General features: G+C 36.7%; 1 protein-coding gene across 1 annotated transcript in view; it reads left to right on the forward strand.

The window, feature by feature from the left end:
- Window positions 1-3,694, forward strand: part of THAP1 (THAP domain containing, apoptosis associated protein 1) — a 6,561-nt gene extending 2,867 nt beyond the window's left edge. The window contains exons 2-3 of the mRNA XM_006859915.1: window positions 1,869-2,064; window positions 2,958-3,694. Coding sequence (XP_006859977.1) covers window positions 1,869-2,064; window positions 2,958-3,329 — 568 coding nt within the window. The 3' untranslated portion in view covers window positions 3,330-3,694. The remainder of the gene's footprint in view (window positions 1-1,868; window positions 2,065-2,957) is intronic.
- The last annotated feature ends 414 nt before the right edge of the window (window positions 3,695-4,108 follow it).

The raw sequence follows: 4,108 nt of genomic DNA on the forward strand, positions 1-4,108 counted from the left end.
ATGAGGTTGGCCCAGGATCGGACATTGTTTCGTTCTGCTGTGCATGGGGTCGCTATGAGTCAGTTCCGACTCGATGGCACCTGACAACAACAATGTGGTTCAGACCCATCAGAAATAGGACTACCTAAAGCAGGGGTGTGGAACCCTTTTTTTCTGCCAAAATTTATAACATCGTTTGCTGGCCATACCAAATTATCAATTTAAAAATTAGCCTGCTTTATTTGGTCAAACATTTAATAAACTTACTCCTAACAGCTGCTCCTGGGAAACCTTATACAGGGTTGCCATGAGTCAGAACTGACTCGATGACATTTAACAACAATGTTGATAGCTGGAATTGCAGTTGCTTTGGCAGGACCACACCAGATGATTTCGTAAGGGCCTTACGTCTCCCACCCTTGACCTAAAAGCATAGAAAAGCTTGAGAATATTATTATTTCCCCATGAAGAAGGAGGATAGAACACTTATCAGCATTCAGTTCAGTAGGTCCTAATATTACCTTTTGATAGAGTGGCATCTCTGAACCCAGGTGAAATTGATTTCCAGTGTTTTCAAATTGTAGGAAAGGTCAGGAGAGAGTGACAAGGTCTCATGTATTCATTCTGTTCCCTGCCCTCCTGTCCCCATGGCCAAGGGAATCTAACGATGTGGAAAAGCATTCATTGACACTGGACATTAGTTTAGGGTGCCACTTACACGTTAGAAATTATTGAATTTCTTATGAATATTAAACAGCTGATTGAATGGAAAGAAGAGCTAACCTGTATTTCAAAGCTTAGTTAAAAAAACAAACAAAACAATATTTGAATTGAGTCAATGGGAAAGATCTTGAGAGAATCTCAAACAACCTGAGAATTTGTAGTGCAGGTATTCCTTGGGCCAGCAGGCCTTAGGTGCTGAATATTGTCAGTGATTGCTCCCATAGTTTGTACTTCTACAGGCTGTATCCAGCAGGGAACTTTTTCTAGCTCACCCTTGCTGGGTAAAGGGACTCTGTCTTAATGATAACAATAGGGAGGCTGTAGCATACCTTACATGGAATAGAAACTTAAGCTCAGATTTGAGACATCCTTCTTTGGCTTAGTTCCAGTCCTTCCAACTTCTACTCAATCTTTTGATCTGGAAAAGTAACGTTACAATAAATTTAAACTCTTCACAGAGTCCTGGTGTGGCGCTGTGGATTAATGCGCCAGACTGCAAAGCTGTTTGAACTACAAGGTTGGTAGTTCAAGCTCACCAGTTGCTCCTTGGAAACCCTATACAGGGTTGCTATGGGTCGTTACCAACTCAACGGACTTAACAACAACAACCACCTCCCTTTAGCTGTGCCTAATGATCTCTTCCGGTTGATAAAAAGAGGTCAATCAAAATAAATATATAATTCTATTTCTTTATCATTGTTTGTCTATAATTTGATTAATTCAGATTCCGTCTGTTCATATTGCCAGACTTGCTTTAAAAGTCTTGTTTACGTGCATCATAGGTAAGTGTGCAAATTTGTTTTTAGCACACAGAAAATTATTCATAAAAAAAAGTAATATATATTCACTCTATAGTGTGTTGGGGGGGGTCTTCAAAAATTTTATGGAAAATAAAATTAAAAAGATAATTGAGTTTTCCCACCAATTTTTTTACTCCCCCTTGTATTGTTTTTGAAATTTTAAATATCTTCAAGATAAAAAGGTTAGTAAATAAGATAAATACCGCCGCCCCGCCCCCCCGCCCGCCTTAGCATTAGAGTGGATTAAGTAGGGGTAGAACAGCCAATGAATCCAAGTAAAATAGGCTTTCCTGAGGAAGAAACTTGGGGTGTCTTTTTATTTATTTTCTTAACAGAGTCAGAGAACTGAATTTTTCTTCTTCTTAGGTTTCCTCTAACTCGACCCAGTCTTTGTAAAAAATGGGAGGCAGCTGTCAGAAGGAAAAACTTTAAACCTACCAAGTACAGCAGCATTTGTTCAGAGCATTTTACTCCAGACTGCTTTAAGAGGGAGTGCAACAACAAGTTACTGAAAGAGAATGCTGTCCCCACAATATTTCTGTGTACTGAACCCCATGACAAGGTAATATGTGTTTGAAAATATTGGGTAGTTTTCTGTTTTAAATTGAATGAATGTCTTCTTTGTGGAAAATATATTGAATGTTAAATGTCACCTAGTACTCATCATGGAGTCCTAGAGTGATGCTGTGGGTTAATGTGCAGGCCCTGCAAAATCAGTTTGAACCACAAGGTCAGAGGTTCAAGTTTACCAGCTGCTGCTTAGAAACCCTGTACAGGGTAGCTGTGGGTCGAAACTTAACCACAGTACCCGTCACACGTAAATAACCACTATTTAACAGTAATATAGGGGTCTGTGGGTGTTGGCGACAGGTAAGCACTTGACTGCTAATGATTTGAACCTTTGGAAGTGGCACCATAGAAGACAGTCTTGTGTCTGGCAGTCTGCCATGGAAACCCTATGGAGCAGTTGTACTCTGACACACATTAGGTCATCAGGAGTCAGAATTGACTCCTTGGCAACTAACTAATAATAGTGTTTTACTTTGTTTAAAAAGAAGAAAGAAAGAAAAGACAAAATGCAGTATTTTTAAGTTAAAAAAATATTCACACTAAGAAACTTTATTCTAACTTTGTGGTTTATCTGAAGATCACTTTGTACCCCTACTGATGTGGTGATGCATTTTGGTTTTTCTTCATCAGTGACCATTTAATTTTTATGTCTTTTCCCCCCTCAGTTTTAAATGTTTAATTTAAATCATCATCCTACATCTTTATTGCATTCAAAAGGTAGAACAGTATAATTAATACATTAAGGAGCTTATTTTCTTATCTTGGAATATTTCTGTACCAGAGATTCTCACAGAAGTCTAGCATATTTTAAATGCCAAGGATGAATTTTTCTAAAGTGTTGATTTTAGTTACTAAGTTCAAACCTCCTCTGCATTATTGTTTTAGAAGGAAGATCTCCTGGAGCCTCAGGAACAGCTCCCCCCACCGCCTCTGACACCTCCTGTTTCCCAGGTTGATGCTGCGATCGGATTACTAATGCCTCCTCTTCAGACCCCTGATAACCTCTCAGTTTTCTGTGATCACAACTATACTGTGGAAGATACAATGCACCAAAGGAAAAGGATTCATCAGCTAGAACAACAAGTTGAAAAACTAAGAAAGAAGCTGAAGACCGCGCAGCAGCGGTGCAGAAGACAAGAACGGCAGCTAGAGAAATTAAAGGAGGTGGTACACTTCCAGAAAGAGAAAGGCGACGTGTCAGAGAGAGGTTACGTGATTCTACCAAATGACTACTTTGAAATAGTTGAAGTACCATAAAAAAATAAGATGTGTCTTGATTTTTAATGGGGCAATATCACATAGCCTCTTCTTGCCTATAAAAGGAGTTTCATTTGAAAAAGTAAATACTTGATTACGTGTATAAAAGCAATTCAGAATATTTTTTTAAAAAAATAAATTAGATATATACTATAAAATGGTAATTTTTGTTTCTAATTTCAGGGTTTTTACATTTTAAAATATTTTAGAAGTTAAAAACTAGCCTCAGAGCTTCATTATAAATTGGTTTTGAGATTGGAATTTTTGACTTTTTAATTTGAGTATTTCTAGAAATAATGTAAAAATTAAAGAGAATAAGTACTATAAAATACAGAAAGGATGATTTAAATTTAAAGTTTAAATTTTTAAATAAATGTACATTGAGAAAACTCACTTACATGAGGTGCCTTTAGAAAATTTGTGGAAAAATGGAATGAAAAGATTAATGGGAATTCTGCCATCAACTTTTTGAAGCACCTCATATTTTAAATCAATAAGTATGGGTCAGATCATGGGACATAATTTCTCAGAATATATATGCATATTCAGATCCATATTTTTTAAATTAGAAGATTTGGTTATCTTTTCAAGTCACTTCTAAAGTTTAAATTAGCAGGTTAATTAATACATGTTTGGTTGTTTTTAGAACAAAAGCTGAGGAGTTTTCCCATACCTAATAAAGTGCACTCCCCTTCTTTCCTTACCCTCCACTGTCTTAACGTTATGAAATTGGAAGTTTATATCCAGTGTAATAAACATTTTTCAGTAAACAAAGTAAG

This window comes from Chrysochloris asiatica, unplaced genomic scaffold (assembly GCF_000296735.1).
Source record: "Chrysochloris asiatica unplaced genomic scaffold, ChrAsi1.0 scaffold00035, whole genome shotgun sequence".
NCBI lineage: Eukaryota > Metazoa > Chordata > Mammalia > Afrosoricida > Chrysochloridae > Chrysochloris > Chrysochloris asiatica.